Below are 22,433 nucleotides of genomic sequence, written 5' to 3'. Positions count from 1 at the left end.
CAAAGTGACCACAAAGAGACACAAAGCGACCACAAAGAGACACAAAGCGACCACAAAGAGACACAAAGTGACCACAAAGAGACTAAGTGACCACAAAGAGACGCAAGGTGACCACAAAGAGACAAAATGACCACAGAGACACAAAATGACCACAAAGAGACACAAAGCGACCACAAAGAGACGCAAAGTGACCACAAAGAGACAAAGTGACCACAAAGAGACACAAAACGACCACAAAGAGAAACAAAGCGACCACAAAGAGATGCAAAGCGACCACAAAGAGACACAAAGTGACCACAAAGATACACAAAGCGACCACAAAGAGACACAAAGTGACCACAAAGAGACACAAAACGACCACAAAGAGACACAAAGCGACCACAAAGAGACGTAAAACGACCACAAAGAGACACAAAGCGACCACAAAGAGACGCAAAGCGACCACAAAGAGACGCAAAGCGGCCACAAAGAGACGCAAGGCGACCACAAAGAGACGCAAAGCGACCACAAAGAGACACAAGGTGACCACAAAGATGCAAAGCAACTACAAGTTGACCATTAAGATGCAAAGCGACCACAAAGACACACCAAGCAACCACAAAGAGACACAAAGCGACCACAAAGAGACACAAAATGAATAGAAAGAGACACAAAACGACCACAAAGATGCAAAGCAACTACAAAGCGAACACAAAGATGCAAAGCGACCACAAAGAGACACAAAATGACCACAAAGAGACACAAAGCGACCACAAAGAGACATAAGGCGACCACAAAGATGCAAAGCAACTACAAAGAGACGCAAAACAACCACAAAGAGACGCAAAACAACCACAAAGAGACACAAAACGTGATGTGTTCACTGTCCCATTAAAAGTGTAGTAACTGGTAGTGATTAAAGAGTGTTCTTGTTCTCTTCATGTTTCCTCCTCAGCTGCTGCTGCTGGCAACATCTGGAGGAACTATAACAGCTGTCAAGCAGCCAGAACCCCCTCTGGAAAACAGCACTGATGAAGAGGAGGAGCAGGAGGAGGAGGAAGAGGAGGAGGAGGGGGTACAGTAGAGAGGAAGGTGATGATGTCGTCCAGGCCACGCCCCCCCCAGCCTATAGATGGAGGCGTCTCTCCGGTCGTCCTCCACAGCGAGGACATCCACCAGCTGAACAAGTCCTAAGACTGCAGGAGAGCTTAGTGAAGTTGTCCAGCTTCTGGTCGCTCCTCTTCATCCTCATCCTCCTCTTCATCATCCTCCTCCTCTTCATCATCCTCCTTCTCATCCTCATCCTCCTCTTCATCATCATCCTCCTCTTCATCCTCATCCTCCTGGAGCTCTGAGAGGTTATGGCGGACGTCGCTCTCCTCCGAGTCCTCCTGTTACTGCTGGGAGGGACGACTCTACTCAACGGAGTCCCGGCTCATCACCGGAGCAGAGGTCAGTCACAATATTAATATTAATAATAATAATATTAATAATAATAATAATAATAATAATAATAATCACCAGAGCAGAGGTCAGTCACAATAATAATACTACTAATAATAATAATATTAATAATAATAATAATTATTATTATTATCATTATAATAATAATAATATTAATAATGATAATAATTACCGGAGTAGAGGTCAGTCACAATATTAATAATAATTATTATAATAATAGTAAATGTGTGGAAGACAACGGGACATCTGGACTCTGGTTGTGATAAAACGTCACTAAATGCATCTTTTGTTCTGTGTTTTACGGCAGTAAACTGAAACCAGTCCTGAGATGTAGAGAAGTTCGTTAAATGTTGGAATCATAAATGTATCTGGTAAAACTTCTTACTTTTCTTCTCATGTACTTTTTATATCTGCAGGTGATTTTGTCTAAAACAATCACGAGAAGATACTTTAGTATTAAAGTGGACTATTTTTGACGTGTTTGATCCTCCGTACCTGTCTGTAATGAGGTGTTGCAGGTTGACACGGCAGAAACCTGATTTTTTTTTTGCATGCAGTTTTGGAGTTTTGGTGCATTTTTTCTGCATTTTTTCTGCAGGTTGTAGTGATTTTGTATTTTTTTTAATGCAGTTCTGGTGCGTTTTTGCTGCACGTTGAGGTGATTTTGGCGTGGTGCGATGAGTCATGCAGACAGGTGTGACGCTCGCCGTAGGCGTGGGGGTGTGTGTGTGTGTGTGTGTGTGGGGGGGGAGGTTAGTGGGGGGTGCTACTTGATGATATAACCTGATGTTTCCGCCTCATTGAACGATTAAAGAAGTTCTGTAAGACGATAGAACGATCGTGCAGAGCGCCGCGGTGGTCTGAGGAGGCGGCGAGGAGACGATGACCTCAGCGGCGGCGGACCGCCAACAACAACAACACAGAGAGAGAGAGTTATACGGAAGCTCAGGAGTCACCAAAACATTTCATTAATGCTCTAAACTAACAGTCAAACAGAAGAACACGTTTATAAATCCTGATTTAACCTTCAACCAAACTCCATTCGTTTATTGTTCATTTTTAAAGTCTGCAGTTTAATCCGTCAATAATACTTCATTAATACTTCATTCATATTTCATTAATACTTCAATAACCTCCTGTAGTAGTTCATGATACTTAACTGTGTACTCTGATGTCTTCATCGTACACATGAACATCTTAGTTGTACTTTATTGTACTTTATTGTACACTATGGTTGTTTGTGGTACATTATTGTACTTTATTGTACACTATAGTTGTTTGTGGTATTTATTGTACTTTATTGTACACTATAGTTGTTTGTGGTATTTATTGTACTTTATTGTACACTATAGTTGTTTGTGGTACTTTATTGTACTTTATTGTACACTATAGTTGTTTGTGGTACTTTATTGTACTTTATTGTACACTATAGTTGTTTGTGGTACTTTATTGTACTTTATTGTACACTATAGTTGTTTGTGGTACTTTATTGTACTTTATTGTACACTATAGTTGTTTGTTGTACTTTATTGTACTTTATTATACACTATAGTTGTTTGTGGTACTTTATTGTACACTATAGTTGTTTGTGGTACTTTATTGTACTTTATTGTACACTATAGTTGTTTGTGGTACTTTATTGTACACTATAGTTGTTTGTGGTACTTTATTGTACTTTATTGTACACTATAGTTGTTTGTTGTACTTTATTGTACTTTATTGTACACTATAGTTGTTTGTGGTACTTTATTGTACTTTATTGTACACTATAGTTGTTTGTGGTACTTTATTGTACACTATAGTTGTTTGTTGTACTTTATTGTACTTTATTGTACACTATAGTTGTTTGTGGTACTTTATTGTACTTTATTATACACTATAGTTGTTTGTGGTACTTTATTGTACTTTATTGTACACTATAGTTGTTTGTGGTACTTTATTGTACACTATAGTTGTTTGTTGTACTTTATTGTACTTTATTGTACACTATAGTTGTTTGTGGTACTTTATTGTACTTTATTATACACTATAGTTGTTTGTGGTACTTTATTGTACACTATAGTTGTTTGTGGTACTTTATTGTACTTTATTGTACACTATAGTTGTTTGTGGTACTTTATTGTACACTATAGTTGTTTGTGGTACTTTATTGTACTTTATTGTACACCATAGTTTATTATACTTTATCGCACACTATGGTTGTTTGTGGTACTTTATTGTACTTTATTGTACTTTATTGTACACTATGGTTGTTTCTGGTACTTTATTGTACTTTATTGTACTTTATTGTACACTATGGTTGTTTGTGGTACTTTATTGTACTTTATTGTACTTTATTGTACACTATAGTTGTTTGCGGTACTTTATTGTACTTTATTGTACACTATGGTTGTTTCTGGTACTTTATTGTACTTTATTGTACACTATGGTTGTTTGTGGTACTTTATTGTACTTTATTGTACACTATAGTTGTTTGTGGTACTTTGTGTACTTTATTGTACACTATAGTTGTTTGTGGTACTTTATTGTACACTATGGTTGTTTGTGGTACTTTATTGTACTTTATTGTACACTATAGTTGTTTGTGGTACTTTGTGTACTTTATTGTACACTATAGTTGTTTGTGGTACTTTATTGTACTTTATTGTACACTATAATTGTTTGTGATACTTTGTGTACTTTATTGTACACTACTGTTGTTTGTTGTACTTTATTGTACTTTATTGTACACTATGGTTGTTTGTGGTACTTTATTGTACTTTATTGTACTTTATTGTACACTATGGTTGTTTGTGGTGCTTTATTGTACTTTATTGTACTTTATTGTACACTATGGTTGTTTGTGGTACTTTATTGTACTTTATTGTACTTTATTGTACTTTATTGTACACTATGGTTGTTTGTGATACTTTATTGTACTTTATTGTACACTATGGTTGTTTGTGGTACTTTGTGTACTAACTTTGGGCGTCTGTGGTAGTTTCTTGTAGTACTTTGATGGTATTTAGTCTTAGTTTTTTATTCTTGATGTAGTTCTTGTTGGTTCTTTGTGGTATTTCTTGTCCTCTGGTGGGTGGTGGTATAAAGTGTGTACTCTGTGTGTACTGTTCAGTAGTAGTTGGAGGTTTTATATACTGTGTGCAGGAATGAGCTGCAGGACTGGACTCGTCCGACTGATCCTCTGAACAAACATCCCTGTAAAGCGTGTAAAAGATGAATGGAGTCTGGTGCGGCGCTGCAGCTCAACGTGTAATTACAGATGATTGTTTCACGGCACCTCGAGGCGCCTCGGAGTCAGTCGGCTGAAACAACAACGACGTTCAGCAGCAGAAACACGTCGGTTCATTCATCAGTTAAAGGAACACGTCGCCTCGTTTAACACCTTTATCAGTATTACTACTCCGTATACGCTGATGCACATCTGGATCCAGATGTGCAGCAAGTATTTGCTAATAAAGCTTGTAAATATTCCGATGGGCTGATATTATCTGATATCTGATGTTCTGGTCTTGAGAAGACAATAATTCTTCTTCTTCTTCTTCTTCTTCTTCTTCATCTTCTTCTTCTTCTTCTTCTTCTTCTTCTGGTCCTCAGTGCGGCGTCAGAACATGAAGGTCCGGATCAACGCCACCGGCGACACCATCGTGATGAAGTTTGTCCGTCCGAGTCCGGATGTGAAGCTGGAGGGTTATATTCTTGGCTACGGCAGCAGTGTCTTCTCCAGACAGTTCATCCAGCTGCCCGAGGACGGACGGCCCTACGAGACCGAGATGGGTAAGACGGGGGGACGGGGGACGGGGACGGGGGACAGGGGACGGGAAGTCTCAGAAGTTTCACAGTCATGTTGTAGTTTATTAGTGTTGTCTCTGGGCCTCCGTACATTATTGGTGTCGTCTCTGGGCCTCCGTACATTATTGGTGTCGTCTCTGGGCCTCCGTACCTCTCAGCAGCCTGATCTATAGTTTTAATTATAAAACTGTGAGACGTCTCGTTCGTCTTCGTCCTGATGAACTCGGAGACACTTTGACTTCGTCTTCAGTCTTCAGGTCAAAACGCCTCAGAGTTTAGCCGGAGTCAGGTGGAGACGTGTGAAACATGTCAGGGGTCAGAGGTCAGAGGTTAGGAGCAGCATCAATAACAACACCAGATGTTGAGAACAGGTGTTTTACAGGTTCTGGTGTTCAGCTGGTTTCCTGTCTCAGACGGGCTCTAAAAACATCAACATGTTAGCTGGTGTTTGGTGGCGTTCTTCTGGAAACCTTTTAATTCTTTCTGATGAAGCTGAAGAGACTTTAGTCCAGATGTTGAGTCAAAACATCCCAAACATCTGGCTGGAGTTTGGTGGACAGATCAATATTTACAGGTCATTATCATTATCCTAATATTTCTTTTCTTTAAATGGTATCGACTGAGAGCTTCACTTGGTCCTGATGAAGGTGGTGGAACGTTGGAGGAACATTGGAGGACCGTTGGAGGAACGTTGGAGGAACATTGGAGGAATGTTGGAGGAACGTTGGAGGAATGTTGGAGGAACGTTGGAGGAACATTGGAGGAACATTGGAGGAACATTGGAGGAACGTTGGAGGAACGTTGGAGGAACATTAGAGGAACATTGAGGGAACATTGGAGGAATATTGGTGGAACATTGGAGGAACATTGGAGGAACGTTGGAGGAACATTGGAGGAACGTTGGAGGAACGTTGGAGGAACATTGGAGGAACATTGGAGGAACGTTGGAGGAACATTTGAGGAACGTTGGAGGAACGTTGGAGGAACGTTTGAGGAACATTGGAGGAACATTGGAGGAATGTTGGAGGAACGTTGGAGGAACGTTGGTGTTTAAACGTCCGTATTCTAGCTGGAGTTTGGTGGACGTGGTGTTTACTGTCTGTGGTAAATTAGAGGTATAAACAGTTTAGTTTCGGAGCTCCACTGGGAGACTTTTCCATCTCTCGTCTCTCGTCGCTGCTTTTCCTGCCCCGAGGTCACCTGTCAATCAAAGTGTGTGTGTGTGTGTGGGGGGGCGGGGGGGGGGGCTTAGTGTTTACGTTCCTGGTTAAAAGCCTCCGTAGAGATCCGTCCATCAGCAGCTCAGCAAGGACGCCCACTCTTTAAATCCAGCTGCTTCACACTCAATAAAAGGACACGCTTTATTATAATAATATAATTATAATATGATATCTAAGAAACGTCCTGCATCAGAGAGAAGCACTTGAACGCACCACGATTATTAACATAAAGATTCAGGAGACGTTTGAGTTGTTGTTGATCTGTCCAACAAACTCCAGCTGCATTATGGATGTTTAGACTCAGCGTCTGGAGGTAAAGATGTTTAGACTCAGCGTCTGGAGGTAAAGTCTCTTCAGCTTCATCAGAAAGTCTTCCGAGGTAACGAGAGGAGGAGCACCAAACCGTTCTGAAACGCGTCTCAAGGAGAGTTCATGTTTATTGTTTGATGTCGTGTTTGAACTCATTCAAATCCAAACTGTTGAACCTTCAGGACAAAAGCAGATGATTAATCTCCCAACAAGACAGAGAGAGAAAGAATGCAGGATTATCTGAGACAAACAGCGGCTCTGCGCTGCTTCCAGATGTTTACAGATGTTTACAGGTGATTGATGAGGTCATCAGGGCTGGAGGGGGGGGGGGGCATGTTTCTACCTGTTAGAGAACAAGGAGGTGAAGGAACCTCTCAGGTCCACAGAGAGATCAGCTTCCTCTTAACACCACAGATATCACAATGAAAACAAAGATCTAATGAGAGAACAGAGGAATCACTCCGTCAAGTTTTAATATTCTACTTTTATGTTTTAATATTCTATATAAAACCACGTCTGACGTCTTTCTCTGACCTTTGACCTCCAGACGCCGAGCCCAAGTACCTGGTGGTCGTCCAGCCGATCCCGGTGAACGACGTGAAGAAGCACTGCACAGGTACGGTACGCCGTTGACTTCCTGTGTTGTGGTTGATAAACAGGAAGCGTGATGTCTCACTGCGTCCTCACTGCGTCCTCCTCCGTCCCTCCTCAGGGAAGGTGAACCTGGAGACGCCGCTCCACCTGGCGATCGGCTCCGTCAGCCCGACGGCGGTGCTGCTGTCCTGGGGGAACGACCTGAAGACGCCGTACGCCGGCAACATCATGAACGAGTGTCTGGAGGACGGGTGAGCGCCCAACGCTGCTGATGATGTCACCGTAGTGATCGCTGATGATGTCACCGTAGTGATCGCTGATGATGTCATCGTAGTGATCGCTGATGATGTCACCGTAGTGATCGCTGATGATGTCACCGTAGTGATCGCTGATGATGTCACCGTAGTGATCGCTGATGATGTCACCGTAGTGATCGCTGATGATGTCACCGTAGTGATCGCTGATGATGTCACCGTAGTGATCGCTGATGATGTCATCGTAGTGATCGCTGATGATGTCACCGTAGTAATTGCTGATGATGTCACCGTAGTAATCGCCGATGATGTCACAGTAGTGATCACCGATGATGTCACAGTAGTGATCACCGATGATGTCACAGTAGTGATCACCGATGATGTCACAGTAGTGATCACTGTCATGTTATTTGAACCCAAACGCGACCTTTTCCTAAAGCTAACGGCGTCGCTTCTGTCACGTAACTTCCGTACTTCAGTCACGTAACTTCAGATGTTATGATGTCATAAGAAGTGGATCTATCAGACCTACTTCCTCTTCCTCCTCTAACTCTAACGTTGACGTTGTCCTCAGGTTCTACACCATCCGCTACAGGGAGAGGAACAGGAAGTGGATCTATCAGACCTGCCCGACCAGCGACACCGTGGTCGACAACCTGAAGCCCAACACGCCGTACGAGTTCGGCGTCCGCTCCAACAAGGACGACCGCAGCGGCATCTGGAGCAAACCCACCATCCACAACACCAACATGGCCAGTAAGGAGGACGCCGTCTTGGTTTCATATATACCTATATATAGATACGTATATATACGCATCTATACGTATATATCTATACGTATAGATATATACGTATAGATATATACGTATATATAGGCATAGCGTTAGAGCTTTCTGCTGCTTCTCTGATCTTCATCAACGTTTTCTGTGTTTCTCAGATAAAAACAGTCAGAAACCGTTCAAGCTGCGGAATCCTCTCACCAAGACGCTGGTACCTACTTATTATTACTCTATATAACCTGTCACTATATATTATATATTATATTTTATATATTATATATTATATATTATATATTATATATTATGTTTTATATTTTATATATTTTATTTTATATATTTTATATTTTATATATTATATATTTTATGTTTTATATATTATGTTTTATATTTTATATATTATATTTTATGTTTTATATATTATATATGATAACCCTAACACCATCACCTGATGTTGTATATGTAGCCGTCTGGTTGGCAGCAGTGCATTCTGGGACTTGTAGTGTTCTCTGAAGTTCTATTAAAGGGTTTGAATGTGTGATGTTTTCCAGAAGCCTCTCGGTCCTCACGTTCTGTTCCCTCCTCGTCCAGGTGAGATCAGCTTTATATCCTTTAATATCATATCATATCTACGTGTTGAGGCGGCGTCTCGTTGTTTCTGCTTCACGTTGTCGGAGGAATCCGTTTAATTAAATCAGTTCACACGTCGTTAAAACAGCTTTCATGTTCAGACTGGTTACAAACACAATACAGCTCACTGGAACGCTGTCAACCCTCCCTCTGTTCTTAGGATCAATACACCGCTCTCTCTATATATATATCTACTGTATATATATATATATATATACAGTATATGTATATATGGAGTTTATATTTATAGTTTGACTTCCTGTGGTGTTTCTGTGTTGCAGCTCTTCACAACAGGACTCGACTTCCTCCTCTGCTCAAACACTCGGCGTTCCCCGGAGCTCCTCGCACTTCCTTCGGTGATTATCACTTCCTGTTTCCACTTTCACCGCTTTTATTTTGACATTCATTTCCTGTAAACATGTCACTTCCTGCAGCGCCGCCCGAGAGCCGCCAGGAAACGTTCCCGCCGGCCGGCTCCGCGGTGTCACTCGGTAACAAGAAAGACTTTTATTTTGTTAATTCTCCAGCTTCCTGTCTCTGGCTGAGCCCATGATGCACCTGGGAGGGGAGGGGGGGGGGGGGGGGGGGAGCTGTTAGCATGTTAGCATGACTTGAGCACGGTTCAGAAAGTCGATGCGAGGCGTGGAGGTGATGTCACTGAAGGTACGAGTAAGTTTACTTTGACGCGTTGCTAGCAGCGCTTCAACATCCTGAAGACGTTTTCTTCTTCTGCTTTTCTTCTTTCAGCCTCAAATATATCTATCTATCTATCTATCTATCTATCTACATAGATATCTATCTCTATGTAGAGATAGATATCTATGTAGATATATGTATACATATCTGTGCATGTGTCTGTCTTTATGAATTCTTGATGTTCAGTCTGCATGTCGATCAGTTCAGACGCAGACGTTGTTGGATTTTCCCGCTGGGGAAAAACAACACAAGTCGTTCTGCAAACTCGTCTCGTCTACTTCCCGTTTGTCTCGTCTACTTCCTGTTTGTCTCGTCTACTTCCTGTTTGTCTCGTCTACTTCCTGTCTGTCTCGTCTACTTCCCGTCTGTCTTGTCTACTTCTTGTCTGTCTCGTCACAAGAACACCGTCTTCTGGACTTCTCTGTATTTCTCTGAGGGACCTGATCGTGGGACTGATCTTCTGTTTGGAGTAGAGCTGGGTTTCTACTAGATAATCAACCATCCAGACAACCGATCAGTTCCCATGACCACGGTACCTCTCTGCTCTCTCGCCCCAGACGAAGGAAACGCCGTTAGAAACGACACCGACCGACCAGCGGATCCACTTCCTCTCCTCCCCCAACTCCCGCCCACCAAAGCCCCGCCCGCCGACACCACGCCCCTCTTTAGATTACCCTCCAATGGCGACTCGCTTCAGGGGCGGACTACTAAGACGCCTTCCGGTGCACCTGAGAAGCCTCATGACCCTGCTGGTAATTCACACCAACCAACTTCCCTTTGTTGTGAAATAATCGCCACGTTTAGTAAAACGGAGGTTGAGTCGTGACGATCAGTTTGTGGTTTGACCTCCGTGAACATCACAGCGTCATCTGCAAACAGTCGAACAATCACAGATCTGACAGTTGAACTTCAGTCCGACAGGTTGTGGATCGTCTCTGTGTTGAACCTTCTCTTTCCCTCACAGCTTTCGGCCGATCACAGGACGGATCGTCGCGGCTGAAGTCGGCTCTGGCCAATGAGAGAGCCAAAGCTAACAGCTGGGGTAATAATGACCTCATGAAACGCTTCCTCTCGCTCTCGCTGTTGATCTGCAGACATCTTGTTTCCTTCGAGCTTCCAGATGCTGTCTTTGTCCACAGGGATGGCTGCTCACCCACCATCTGACGTCTGCATGCGGCGCACAATCTCACAGTCATGGTTGCCTCATTGAAACCCACCAGCAGCTTAAATGACTGTCGTTTCCAGAGATTGTGAGCGCTACCGCGACTCCATCATCATCATCATCATCACGTTATTAGTAAAACCATCATCACTAACATCACCGCTCGGCGCTGCTGCTCGCTCGCTTCACTGCCACCTTCATAAAGATCGGATATTAACAAAAAACTGTTTTGATCTTTTAGGTCAGAGCAGAAATCCGTCTCCTCGACTCTACGACCCGTCAGCGACCGCGGTCGCCAGATCCACGAGGCCTTCATCCAGAAACCCCCTCTTTCCCCCCTCCTCCTCTAGACCCGGTGCCTCGTCCCCGACCGCCGGGATCCTCCGGGGTAATCCTCCTCGGACCGCTTTCTGCTTTCACTGTTTTACATTTACTCTCTTTACAGAAGTGTCCGGAGGAAAAGCCGTCAAATTACTAGTTTGTGCTCGATAACTCTTCATTTTACAGGTCCGTCAATTAATTATCATTATCATGAGTTTACTCCGGGTTCTCAGGTTTCCTCCCACAGTCCAAAGACATGCAGGTTAGCGTGAGTTTATTCCGGGTTCTCAGGTTTCCTCCCACAATCTAAAGACATGCAGGTTAGCGTGGGTTTACTCCATGTTCTCAGGTTTCCTCCCACAATCTAAAGACATGCAGGTTAGCGTGGGTTTACTCCGGGTTCTCCGGTTTCCTCCCACAGTCTAAAGACATGCAGGTTAGCGTGAGTTTACTCCAGGTTCTCAGGTGTCCTCCCACAGTCTAAAGACATGCAGGTTAGTGTGGGTTTACTCCAGGTTCTAAGGTTTCCTCCCACAATCTAAAGACATGCAGGTTAGCGTGGGTTTACTCCAGGTTCTCAGGTTTCCTCCCACAGTCTAAAGACATGCAGGTTAGTGTGGGTTTACTCCAGGTTCTCAGGTTTCCTAACACAGTCTAAAGACATGCAGGTTAGTGTGGGTTTACTCCAGGTTCTCAGGTTTCCTCCCACAGTCTAAAGACATGCAGGTTAGTGTGGGTTTACTCCAGGTTCTCAGGTTTCCTCCCACAGTCTAAAGACATGCAGGTTAGCGTGGGTTTACTCCAAGTTCTCAGGTTTCCTCCCACAATCTAAAGACATGCAGGTTAGCGTGGGTTTACTCCAGGTTCTCAGGTTTCCTCCCACAGTCTAAAGACATGCAGGTTAGCTTGAGTTTACTCCAGGTTCTCAGGTTTCCTCCCACAGTCTAAAGACATGCAGGTTAGCGTGGGTTTACTCCGGGTTCTCCGGTTTCCTCCCACAGTCTAAAGACATGCAGGTTAGCGTGGGTTTACTCCGGTTCTCAGGTTTCCTCCCACAATCTAAAGACATGCAGGTTAGTGTGGGTTTACTCCAGGTTCTCAGGTTTCCTCCCACAATCTAAAGACATGCAGGTTAGCGCGGGTTTACTCCGGGTTCTCAGGTTTCCTCCCACAGTCTAAAGACATGCAGGTTAGCGTGGGTTTACTCCAGGTTCTCAGGTTTCCTCCCACAGTCTAAAGACATGCAGGTTAGCTTGAGTTTACTCCAGGTTCTCAGGTTTCCTCCCACAGTCTAAAGACATGCAGGTTAGCGTGGGTTTACTCCGGGTTCTCCGGTTTCCTCCCACAGTCTAAAGACATGCAGGTTAGCGTGGGTTTACTCCGGTTCTCAGGTTTCCTCCCACAATCTAAAGACATGCAGGTTAGTGTGGGTTTACTCCAGGTTCTCAGGTTTCCTCCCACAATCTAAAGACATGCAGGTTAGCGCGGGTTTACTCCGGGTTCTCAGGTTTCCTCCCACAGTCTAAAGACATGCAGGTTAGCGTGGGTTTACTCCAGGTTCTCAGGTGTCCTCCCAGATAATGAATGCAGCAGATATCTGCAGATATCTCATTGGTGGTTTCAGATGAAACCTGATTGGTCGAACGTTGACTGGTCAGTTCTTCAGGTTGCGGCTGCCTGATAGACGTTCAGGTCCAGCTGCTGACTCTGGTTTTTATTGGATCCTGGTTCTGTATTTGACGCTTTACAATGTTGTTTTCATTTCAAAGGAAGGAGAATCCCGACAGGTTGAACTTTAGTCTTTACACTGATACTCGTCTATTTTCAACTCTTTGTGTCGGTGACCTCCGACCTGCTGAATGAACCTCACGGCTCAACAACCAGACGAGTCCGGTTTAAACCAGACTCATTCCTTCAGTTTACATTTGAGTAGGAACATTGAATTAGAGTTTAATTTGGGCGGCAAACTGAGGACCAAAACCAACTGATGAACACAACGTCTGTAAGTGTTCCCTGAGGACTCGTCCGGTTGTTCTGGTGTCGGTTCTGGTTTCTTTTCTCTTCGTAACGCTCGGTTTTGTCCCCACAGTGAACGGACAGCCACACCGGGGCCTTTCCCCTCCTAGACCAGCCTTATGGTCCAGACCTCGACTGGGTAAACAAGACCTCGATCTGTGTTTCATCATTAACCCCTTCACCTCCACCTAAAGCTGGTGTTTCTTGTCTCCATCCATTAATACTTCACCGTCCATCCGTTGGTCTGTCCGTCCATGTCTCGTCTCGTCTCTCTGGCTTCTGCAGGTTTTCAGCAGCTGGCAAAGACTCAAATAATCAAGAAGGAAGTCGGAGCTGCAGCTTGATTATTTGAGTTGGTTACATAACATGATGTCCCTGTGTGTTCATGTGGTGGTTGGTGGTGGGGGGGGTTGTGGTTGAGACCTGCTGGGGCTCTTTGCATGCTGGACTGAGGAAACAAACACATTTAGTCAGTTATTAGTTCTCTCTCGTGTTCCCCTTAAACTTTCCCGTGATAGAGCGCCACAGGAACGAGTCCTAAAACCTAAAAAATTGGTTTTAGACACTTCCTGTTCTGCAGTAGCTGCAGGGATCCAGATGAAATGAAGGTTTCTGGTAGAATAAAGTTTTAACGGCGGTTCCTCTCCTGCTGCAGTGAACAACTCTTTGCCGGAGAACCAGAAGAAGTCTGACGATTTTATCCGTTCTGGTTCCACCGTTGACGAGCAGTTTTATGGTAAAAAGGCATGAATCTCGCCTCCCGCCGTGACGCCTGGCGCTTCAGTTGCTCCACGCCGCCGACGCTGCATGGTTTGGTCGTGTCCAGAGGCCGTCAGTTACTTTATGAGCACCTCACAAAGTAGAAGTTTGTAATCTGAACCTGCCGCCTGGATCGGACCGCCTGAATGCCGCTGCTTCCTGCATGACTGCGAGCGTCGTGAGCGCGGCGAGCTTCAGACATGTTTATTTAACTGTCACCGCTAGCAGACAGCATGGCGTGCAGCGAGCAGAATGTTTGCTTTTTATTGTTTGTGTGTGAAAAGAGAAGATCATCCCAGGATTTACGTGGTTCAGTCTGGAGCTGTAATCAGCAGAATATAATGACGGTTCCATGTTAGTAGAATAGAATAGAATAGAGTAGAATAGAAGCTCTACAGGCCGTCTGGCGTCTTCATCCATATTTACACGGAGCTGATTGAGTCTTTATTGTTTCACGTTTCGAGCTGAAACGTTTCAGGACTTCATCATCTGTCATGTTTCTGGCTTCGCTGTTATTCCATTTAGTTTTGGACGCGACTCGAGACGCTGATTGTGAAGAATGTCGGCTTCTCCTTGAACCGGGCGGGGGGCGGGGGGGGTAATTGGCTGCAGGTTCTGGACTTCAGTCTTTGGCGGATTTTAGAAAAACAGAAACGACCTCGAGGAATTACACGGGACTGTTCAGGACTGTTCATGTTTTCAGCTTCATGTGGGAAGAAAAGAGCAGATCAGAAAACAGGAAGTAAAGCCAGAGTTAAAGTTGTATTATTATTTTATTAATTATACCCTCATGGATTCATCATATAGTAGATTATAGATTATAGATTATAGATCATAGATTATAAACAACCTCTGCAGCTGAAGATCATGGTTGATATTACTGTTTTCAGGATCACCGGTCCGATCCCTACCGCTCAACAAGAAACCAAACCTGGTGGGGAAACCCGGAGAAACCGGTAAGACGAGTCGACGGGTAACCGACGATATCTGGATACTCCTGTGTTTCTTTTAACGTTTTTTATTTACGTGTTTTCCATCAGACAAGCTGAACAACTTCAAGCAGACGGACAAGCTGCCGATCCTGAAACCCAAAGTCCTGCTAGCAACCGCCAAGCCCACCAAACTGGACCGGAAACAGACCACGACCGGAGCGCCGACAACAACCGGTAGGAAGATTCACGTTAGCATCGCAGCTAACATTTACTTTAGTCCTCCAGAGACACGGCAACCTGTGAAGCATTCAGTTGTGATCTTTTGGCAGCAAAGTCAGAATTTATCTTCTAAAATCTGTTTATATTTCTTTCTTCAGCCAGTCGGCAGGAAACCTGGGAGGACTCGGACCTGTTCAAACCAAAGCCGGCTTCTGAAGTCGACGCCTTGGGCAAGACACGTTATGTGGGTGAGTTATACACAACTGCACCAAGAACAACTGAACCCTGCACCCTGCACCCTAAACCCTGATCCCTGATCCCTGAACCTTGCACCCTGCACCCTGAACCCTGTTCCCTGCACCCTGCACCCTGCACCCTGCACCCTGCACCCTGATCCCTGAACCCTGCACCCTGCACCCTGCACCCTGCACCCTGCACCCTGAACCCTGCACCTTGCACCCTGCACCCTGAACCCTGCACCCTGCACCCTGCACCCTGCACCCTGCACCCTGATCCCTGATCCCTGAACCCTGCACCCTGCACCCTGAACCCTGAACCCTGCACCCTGCTCCCTGCACCCTGCTCCCTGAACCCTGCACCCTGCACCCTGAACCCTGCACCCTGCACACTGCACCCTGCACCCTGCACCCTGCACCCTGAACCCTGCACCTTGCACCCTGCACCCTGAACCCTGCACCCTGCACCCTGCACCCTGAACCCTGTTCCCTGAACCCTGCACCCTGCACCCTGAACCCTGCACCCTGAACCCTGCACCCTGAACCCTGAATCCTGCTCCCTGAACCCTGCGCCCTGATCCCTGATCCCTGCACTCTGAACCCTGCACCCTGCACCCTGCACCCTGCACCCTGCACCCTGAACCCTGCACCCTGCACCCTGCACCCTGCACCCTGCACCAGTGTTGGTGCCTCGCTCCAGCTGACTAATCGCTCCCCTCTTCCTCCCTCAGCGCCTCACGTCATCTACCAAATAGGCAAGAAACCAGATGAGCCTTGCTCCATCACCTCCTCCCTCAACTACTTCCCTGAGGATGAACCCGGCGGGGCGAACGTGACGGCTCCGCCCAAGACTCCTCCCTCCAACCTCACCGTGGTGACGGTGGAGGGATGCCCGTCCTTCATCATCCTGGACTGGGAGAAAACCGACAACGACACCACCGGTACGAAGACACGAGCTGTTTAAGATTAGTAGAGTAGTACCTGAGGACTCTGTTGATCCGGACTTTCTTGTCCTCTCTTCAGAGTACGAGGTCATCTCCACCACTAAGGGACCCGACGGCGAGCAGGTTTCCGTCCTGACCACCAACCAGACTCACACCACGGTGGAGAACCTCAAACCGGAGAGCAGGTATGCTTGATTCAGAAACAAAATAAAACTGTTTCAGCTACTTTCTACAGAAGCTCGGCCTTAGTAGTTTTCTTCTTCTGTTTTAAAGCTGCTATAAAATAATTAAAGACCATATTCTAGATTCCAGTAGAATTACTTTTTGTTTCTCTGTTTGTTGACAGTTACGAGTTTAAGGTGAAGCCGAAGAACGAGCTGGGTGAAGGTCCTCCCAGTGACCCGGTGTCCTTCAACACAGAGTCCGGTACAGGATCACTCGCATGTCTGTTTGTCTGCGCCCTCCGAGCGCCCTTTAGTTATTTAGCCCGATGGTGACCCTGATACCGTCCAGACCCGGTCCAGACCCGGTAGAACCTTTATACCATACAGTCCTGATACCGTCCAGACCCGGTCCAGACCCGGTAGAACCTTTATACCATACAGTCCTGATACCGTCCAGACCGGTACAACCTTTATACCATACAGTCTTGGTACCGTCCAGACCCGGTAGAACCTTTATGCCGTACGGTCTTGATACCGTCCAGACCCGGTAGAACCTTTATTCCGTACGGTCTTGATACCGTCCAGACCCGGTAGAACCTTTATTCCGTACGGTCTTGGTACCGTCCAGACCCGGTAGAACCTTTATTCCGTACGGTCTTGGTACCGTCCAGACCGGTAGAACCCGTTCGTTGCTGCTTGTAGCTTTAATTATTATTTTTTAACCAAGTTGTTTCCAGGATGTTAAAACTGTCTTTGCTTCCTTCATCAGCGGATCCTCGAGTGAGCGAGAACGTCTCAGGTACGATCAAATAACCACAGTGTCATCGGTGCATTATGGTGATCAATACATTCTGCTGATCAATCAATAATCTCTGCAGGTAAAGACGCCATCTGGACTCAGTTCCCCTTTAAGACGGACTCGTACTCGGACTGTCACGGAAAACAGTACGTGAAGAGAACCTGGTACCGCAAGTTCGTCGGGGTCCAGCTGTGCAACTCGCTCCGGTACAAGATCTACCTGAGCGACTCGCTCAACGGTGAGTGGCGTTTACCGGCGGTCCCACCTCATGTAGGAGTTTACCTGAGCCCGGTTCTGACCCGTCTCTGGTTGTTTCACCTTGCAGGTAAATTCCACAACATCGGAGATCAGACCGGCTTCGGTGAGGATCACTGTCAGTTCGTCGATTCGTTCCTGGATGGAAGAACGGGCCGACAGCTCCGAGCAGACCAGCTCCCGCCCAGACCCGGTAAAACCTTTATTTCATAGAGTCCTTATACCGCCTAGACCCGGTAAAACCTTTATTTCATAGAGTCCTGATACCGTCCAGACCCGGTAAAACCTTTATTTCATAGAGTCCTTATACCGTCCAGACCCGGTAAAACAACTTATAACCAGTCTGATAGAAAGTCTTTCTCACGGTTTACATCTTGTTGTCCCGGGTCCAGGTTTCTTCAGGGCCGTGCGTCAGGAGCCGGTCCACTTCGGACAGATAGGAGGACACTCCCACATCAACTACGTCTCATGGTACGAGTGTGGGACGCCCATCCCCGGGAAATGGTGAACAGACTGAGTCGTTCTCTGAGAACCCAGAAGAGGAACCGTCGCCCAGGCTGGGACGGCGACAGCAGCAGAAGATCTTCTGGACCTCCTGTAACCCAGAGCTGTAGAAACATGTACAGGACATACTCGTCAGGGAATCAGTACCGAGAGAGCATCTCTAAATATAGCAAACATGCCTCATCTTTACTATTTATCAAGCAACCGACTGGTGGAAGAGGAGGAGGATCGGTGGAGGTTCGGTGCTCTCGGCGGTGTGGGGGGGTACATGCTAGATATATTTTATTTTGTGTGAGATAATGGGAAGCTGGCTCCCTGGAATACTATTTTCATAACTTATTTATCAAAAGGTCTTTCGTTTTGTTTGTTTTCAGCTCATTTCTGTTTATTTGCAAGTCGAGCAAAAGGTTTAAAAAGTAGATGCCGTCCTGATTGACATTCATTACCAGCAGCTGACCGGTAAAACCAGTAAAACCAGTAAAACCAGTCCTCTACCGGCGGCTATGAAGCACCGTAAACAAGCCGACCTGTAGAAGTTCTGCTGGATGTGGAGAATATGTGCTATGTGTGATGAACTTCTGCCTCACCCTAACCATAACTGCCGGGGATTCTTGCCTCACCCTAATCATACGCAGCGGGGCGGGAAGCTAACGGTGCGGCAAAGCTCAAAGAAAATAAATTTATACTGCACAGTCCTGATACCGTCCAGACCCGGTACAACCTTTATACCATACGGTCCTGATACCGTCCAGACCCGGTACAACCTTTATACCATACGGTCCTGATACTGTCCAGACCCGGTACAACCTTTATACCATACGGTCCTGATACCGTCCAGACCCGGTACAACCTTTATACCATACGGTCCTGATACCGTCCAGACCCGGTACAACCTTTATACCATACGGTCCTGATACTGTCCAGACCGGTACAACCTTTATACCATACGGTCCTGATACTGTCCAGACCCGGTACAACCTTTATACCATACGGTCCTGATACCGTCCAGACCCGGTACAACCTTTATACCATACGGTCCTGATACCGTCCAGACCGGTACAACCTTTATACCATACGGTCCTGATACTGTCCAGACCGGTACAACCTTTATACCATACGGTCCTGATACTGTCCAGACCGGTACAACCTTTATACCATACGGTCCTGATACCGTCCAGACCGGTACAACCTTTATACCATACGGTCCTGATACCGTCCAGACCGGTACAACCTTTATACCATACGGTCCTGATACTGTCCAGACCAGTACAACCTTTATACCATACGGTCCTGATACCGTCCAGACCCGGTACAACCTTTATACCATACGGTCCTGATACTGTCCAGACCGGTACAAACTTTATACCATACGGTCCTGATACCGTCCAGACCGGTACAACCTTTATACCATACGGTCCTGATACCGTCCAGACCGGTACAACCTTTATACCATACGGTCCTGATACCGTCCAGACCGGTACAACCTTTATACCACACGGTCCTGATACCGTCCAGACCGGTACAACCTTTATACCACACGGTCCTGATACCGTCCAGACCGGTACAACCTTTATACCACACGGTCCTGATACCGTCCAGACCGGTACAACCTTTATACCACACGGTCCTGATACCGTCCAGACCGGTACAACCTTTATACCACACGGTCCTGATACCGTCCAGACCGGTACAACCTTTATACCACACGGTCCTGATACCGTCCAGACCGGTACAACCTTTATACCATACGGTCCTGATACCGTCCAGACCGGTACAACCTTTATACCATACGGTCCTGATACCGTCCAGACCGGTACAACCTTTATACCATACGGTCCTGATACCGTCCAGACCGGTACAACCTTTATACCACACGGTCCTGATACCGTCCAGACCGGTACAACCTTTATACCATACGGTCCTGATACCGTCCAGACCGGTACAACCTTTATACCACACGGTCCTGATACCGTCCAGACCGGTACAACCTTTATACCATACAGTCCTGATGTCATCCAGATCCGGTCCAGACCCGGTGCAGACCCGGTACAACCTTTATACCATACAGTCCTGATACCGTCCAGACCGGTACAACCTTTATACCATACAGTCCTGATGTCATCCAGATCCGGTCCAGACCCGGTGCAGACCCGGTACAACCTTTATACCATACAGTCCTGATACCGTCCAGACCCGGTACAACCTTTATACCATACGGTCCTGATACCGTCCAGACCGGTACAACCTTTATACCATACGGTCCTGATACCGTCCAGACCGGTACAACCTTTATACCATACGGTCCTGATACCGTCCAGACCAGTACAACCTTTATACCATACGGTCCTGATACCGTCCAGACCAGTACAACCTTTATACCATACGGTCCTGATACCGTCCAGACCGGTACAACCTTTATACCATACGGTCCTGATACCGTCCAGACCGGTACAACCTTTATACCATACAGTCCTGATACCGTCCAGACCGGTACAACCTTTATACCATACGGTCCTGATACCGTCCAGACCAGTACAACCTTTATACCATACGGTCCTGATACCGTCCAGACCGGTACAACCTTTATACCATACGGTCCTGATACCGTCCAGACCGGTACAACCTTTATACCATACGGTCCTGATACCGTCCAGACCGGTACAACCTTTATACCATACGGTCCTGATACCGTCCAGACCGGTACAACCTTTATACCATACGGTCCTGATACCGTCCCGACCGGTACAAACTTTATACCATACGGTCCTGATACCGTCCAGACCGGTACAACCTTTATACCATACGGTCCTGATACCGTCCCGACCGGTACAAACTTTATACCATACGGTCCTGATACCGTCCAGACCGGTACAACCTTTATACCATACGGTCCTGATACCGTCCAGACCGGTACAACCTTTATACCATACGGTCCTGATACCGTCCAGACCGGTACAACCTTTATACCATACGGTCCTGATACCATCCAGACCGGTACAACCTTTATACCATACGGTCCTGATACCGTCCAGACCGGTACAACCTTTATACCATACGGTCCTGATACCGTCCAGACCGGTACAACCTTTATACCATACGGTCCTGATACCGTCCAGACCGGTACAACCTTTATACCATACGGTCCTGATACCGTCCAGACCGGTACAACCTTTATACCATACGGTCCTGATACCGTCCAGACCGGTACAACCTTTATACCATACGGTCCTGATACCGTCCAGACCGGTACAACCTTTATACCATACGGTCCTGATACCGTCCAGACCGGTACAACCTTTATACCATACGGTCCTGATACCGTCCCGACCGGTACAAACTTTATACCATACGGTCCTGATACCGTCCAGACCGGTACAACCTTTATACCATACGGTCCTGATACCGTCCAGACCGGTACAACCTTTATACCATACGGTCCTGATACCGTCCAGACCGGTACAACCTTTATACCATACGGTCCTGATACCGTCCAGACCGGTACAACCTTTATACCATACGGTCCTGATACCGTCCAGACCGGTACAACCTTTATACCATACGGTCCTGATACCGTCCAGACCGGTACAACCTTTATACCATACGGTCCTGATACCGTCCAGACCGGTACAACCTTTATACCATACGGTCCTGATACCGTCCAGACCGGTACAACCTTTATACCATACGGTCCTGATACCGTCCAGACCGGTACAACCTTTATACCATACGGTCCTGATACCGTCCAGACCGGTACAACCTTTATACCATACGGTCCTGATACCGTCCAGACCGGTACAACCTTTATACCATACGGTTCTGATAACGTCCAGACCGGTACAACCTTTATACCATACGGTCCTGATACCGTCCAGACCGGTACAACCTTTATACCATACAGTCCTGATGTCATCCAGATCCGGTCCAGACCCGGTGCAGACCCGGTACAACCTTTATACCATACAGTCCTGATACCGTCCAGACCGGTACAACCTTTATACCATACAGTCCTGATATCATCCAGAACCGGTCCAGACCTGGTCCAGACCCGGTGCAGACCCGGTCCAGACCCGGTACAACAGTACATCTTTCTATATAATTGGCTCTAACGATCGTCTTTGTCTGCCGTTAATTTCCCGTCCTGCCACCAGACCGACCACGCCGGTAAGGCTTTATTGTGGCGGGGTGTCGCTGCAGGGTGTTTCCTCTGGATGCTGTTTCCTGTAACGTTCAGCTGTATTCATACGTTGTTATAAAACATCTGTAAAGAACATGAATGTTTGTTAACATGATGCTGTTGGTGTTTTTCTGCATAGTGATTCTCAACAATAAAGAAGTTTTGATTCGTTTTTTTAAAGGAAATGTCTTTATTGATCCTCCAATGTGAAGTCTGTGGGCCAGCTGGAGAAACACT

The 22,433-nt window shown here is 46.2% G+C and overlaps 1 protein-coding gene across 12 annotated transcripts; it reads left to right on the top strand.

The window, feature by feature from the left end:
- The first annotated feature begins 773 nt into the window (after positions 1 to 773).
- LOC141762691 (target of Nesh-SH3-like) lies at positions 774 to 20,791 on the top strand. 12 transcript variants are annotated; one of them, XM_074626673.1, is made up of 24 exons: positions 774 to 1,431; positions 5,038 to 5,217; positions 7,309 to 7,377; positions 7,474 to 7,606; positions 8,184 to 8,365; positions 8,547 to 8,599; positions 8,937 to 8,976; positions 9,297 to 9,371; positions 9,450 to 9,506; positions 10,269 to 10,463; positions 10,676 to 10,753; positions 11,115 to 11,261; positions 13,284 to 13,349; positions 13,866 to 13,946; positions 14,860 to 14,925; positions 15,010 to 15,135; positions 15,279 to 15,368; positions 16,088 to 16,297; positions 16,380 to 16,485; positions 16,647 to 16,726; positions 17,234 to 17,263; positions 17,343 to 17,501; positions 17,589 to 17,711; positions 17,911 to 20,791. In XM_074626673.1, the coding sequence occupies exons 1-24, from the start codon at positions 1,341 to 1,343 to the stop codon at positions 18,024 to 18,026; spliced, it is 2,553 nt and encodes an 850-aa protein (XP_074482774.1). In that variant the 5' UTR covers positions 774 to 1,340; the 3' UTR covers positions 18,027 to 20,791. The 12 variants fall into 12 exon arrangements, with proteins under 12 accessions (XP_074482774.1, XP_074482775.1, XP_074482776.1 ...); XM_074626674.1 differs by lacking the exon at positions 9,450 to 9,506 and having other exon boundaries at positions 775 to 1,431; XM_074626675.1 differs by lacking the exon at positions 13,284 to 13,349 and having other exon boundaries at positions 777 to 1,431.
- The last annotated feature ends 1,642 nt before the right edge of the window (positions 20,792 to 22,433 follow it).

Source organism: Sebastes fasciatus, chromosome 24 (assembly GCF_043250625.1).
Source record: "Sebastes fasciatus isolate fSebFas1 chromosome 24, fSebFas1.pri, whole genome shotgun sequence".
Taxonomy (NCBI): Eukaryota; Metazoa; Chordata; class Actinopteri; order Perciformes; family Sebastidae; genus Sebastes; species Sebastes fasciatus.
This window is presented reverse-complemented; position numbering and strand designations above follow the sequence as displayed.

Coding starts and splice junctions, on each gene's coding strand:
- LOC141762691 (XM_074626673.1), top strand. CDS start 1,341: ATGGCGGACGTCGCTCTCCTCCGAGTCCTCCTGTTACTGCTGGGAGGG. Junction 8,977..9,296: donor TCTGTTCCCTCCTCGTCCAG/GTGAGATCAGCT, acceptor TCTGTGTTGCAG/CTCTTCACAACAGGACTCGA. Junction 17,712..17,910: donor CCAGCTCCCGCCCAGACCCG/GTAAAACCTTTA, acceptor TCCCGGGTCCAG/GTTTCTTCAGGGCCGTGCGT.